The sequence below is a fragment of the Saprolegnia diclina genome (genome assembly GCF_000281045.1).
Source record: "Saprolegnia diclina VS20 unplaced genomic scaffold supercont1.19, whole genome shotgun sequence".
Lineage (NCBI taxonomy): Eukaryota > Oomycota > Saprolegniomycetes > Saprolegniales > Saprolegniaceae > Saprolegnia > Saprolegnia diclina.
In genome coordinates, this window is record NW_008246086.1 from 1 (window position 1) to 2,332 (window position 2,332).

A 2,332-nucleotide genomic window follows, 5' to 3' on the forward strand; every position below is an offset into this window, starting at 1 on the left:
CTTCCAACAGCAACCCCGCCAACGTAATGTCACTCGTAGACGAAGCATCCGAGAACGCTCGGCGAAAAGCTCGTTGGCCTTTGTACCGGTATACGGAGCCAATCAGCAATGAGATCGTTGGTGCAACGGGACGATGCCACGTAGGTTCGAATTCTCGCCGATATTCTATTTTTGGCGCTCAATGAAGCGAAGCTCATTTTGAGATTGGCGAGCTCCGTACACACCCATCACCAATGAGCACACCCAGCGGCAACAACCACCGTCGAGAAGCCGACGGTGCATCGGCGTCGGCGGTGGTGGCCAATGTCTCCAAGTCGGCTAAAAAGAAGCGCCGTGGCGCGGCCAAAACGGACGAGCGTCTCGAAGCCTTCCACTCGCTCCACGCCAACATGCAGGCCAACCTGGCGACGGTGCGCTCCAACCTCCAGCGCTCGTACAGCCGCGCGAATCGACTGGACTTGGTGCTCGTCATGGACTGCACCAACTCGATGGCCCTCTGGATTGACGTGGCGAAGCGAGAGATGGCGACGATCCTTGCAACCATCCAAGTCGATCATCCGCAGGCGACTGTGCGTGTGGGCTTTGTGGCGTACCGCGACTTTTGCGACGGCAGTTTGCGGCTCGAGATCCAGCAGCTCACGACCGAGCTCGCGCGCGTCGAAGCCTTCATTGCGTCGCTGGAAGCCACTGGCGGCGGCGACGGACCTGAAGACATTCCTGGTGGTCTCGACGCGGCGCTGCGCTTGGACTGGCAGGCCGACGCCAAGTGCCTCGTGCTGGTCGCCGACGCGCCGTGCCATGGCGAGCTCTACAATGACCTTGGCGACGACCATCGGTATGCCGCTGAGATCCTCGAGAGTCCGTGCATTCAAGGCCAGATGCGCGAGCTTGCGACACGCGGCATCGACTTTGCCTTTATCGACATTGTGCCCAAATGGACGGCAACAATGTTGGCGATGCTGGAACAAGCGTACGAGAGCGTGCTGCCGGCGCACGGCAACCCGGGGCTGTTTTCGGTCGTGCCACTCGACAACATGGGCGACGAGATCAAGTTTGCCCCTGTCGTGTCGCACCACAGCAGCGCTGTGCTATTGGCGAGCCAATGCGTGAGCGTCTTTTCGCCGGCGCTTGCGCCCTCCACACCGATGCCCTCGGCGCCACTGCCATTGCCACTGGCGCCCCCACGCCCTCCGACGCCGGAATGGTCGCCACCAATGACGATCTTGCCTCTCGACTGGAATGGTATTGGTATGCTCGATGCCGTGTCGGCCGAGCGCCATACGTTGTGCTTGGGACCTGGGTCCATGGACTGGTCCGCGCCGGACCTCCGCCACGCCACCCACGCCACAACGCTCCGCCTTTGCAAGGTCCCTTTCGCACGCGGCGGCATGCGCACAGCTCATGGACTTGTCGACGCGACGGTGGCCTCGCCGCTCGTGGCCAAATTCTACTTTGGCCGCGCCAAAGCCACGGGCTACGACGTTCGCCGTGATGTCGAGACGCAGACGATCGCCAAGGCACTCGCGTCGGCGTTTACCATGGCAACGTCGCCAGGCGCCGACTTTTTGTATGCGTGCTGGTACACGGTCGACGGTCTCCCGGCATTCACGGCTGAGCCGTTTATGGACGGCGACTACCGCAAGTTCAACAACAACAGTGGGTGGACCCAGAAAGCGGCGACGACGGCGCAAGCGTTTAGCCATTTCACGTGGCAGCACACGCTCGGCCAAGCGTTGGTCGTGGACCTTCAAGGCGTCGACGGTCTATGGACCGACCCGCAGATCCATGCGCTCGACAAGACGCTCTTTGGTCGCGGCAACCTCGGCGAAGAAGGCATGACGCGCTTCTTTGCGACGCACGAGTGCAACGCCCTCTGCACGGCGCTGGGGCTTCCGCCGTTTGATGGACCGGACCCAATGGCTGCACCCCTACCTCTTGCACCATCGGAGGATGAGATGCGCTGCAGCTGTTGGCTCTGCGGGGCAACGTACACTCGGACGCACGCTGCCGTTGTAGCCGAGCTCAAGGCGAATGACGGGTGCGACGTGCACTGCGATGCGTGCACCGCGCTTATTACTGCGACAACATCGACCGTGGCCTGCAGCACGTGCAACCGACCCGTGACGTTTGCCGCATACCGCTGCGAGATGGAAGGCGAGGCACCACCAACGCTGTGCATGGGGTGTACGCCACCGACGCTGCCGACGACGTGGATCAAGCGAATCCATGCGGCAGTAGAAACGGCGGCGCAGGCGGACGGGTGGGCGACGCTGGCGGCCGTCGAGCACCACTTGGTCACGGCGCACCCTGGTTTCCGCTCCACTGAGTATGG

The 2,332-nt window shown here is 62.3% G+C and overlaps 1 protein-coding gene across 1 annotated transcript; it reads left to right on the forward strand.

Moving 5' to 3' along the window:
- Nucleotides 1–233: 233 nt before the first annotated feature.
- On the forward strand, nucleotides 234–2,326 carry SDRG_06810 (hypothetical protein; the record flags this gene model as incomplete). Its single annotated transcript, XM_008612614.1, has 2 exons — nucleotides 234–2,209; nucleotides 2,239–2,326. The coding sequence occupies 2 exons, from the start codon at nucleotides 234–236 to the stop codon at nucleotides 2,324–2,326; spliced, it is 2,064 nt and encodes a 687-aa protein (XP_008610836.1).
- Between the last annotated feature and the right edge of the window lie 6 nt (nucleotides 2,327–2,332).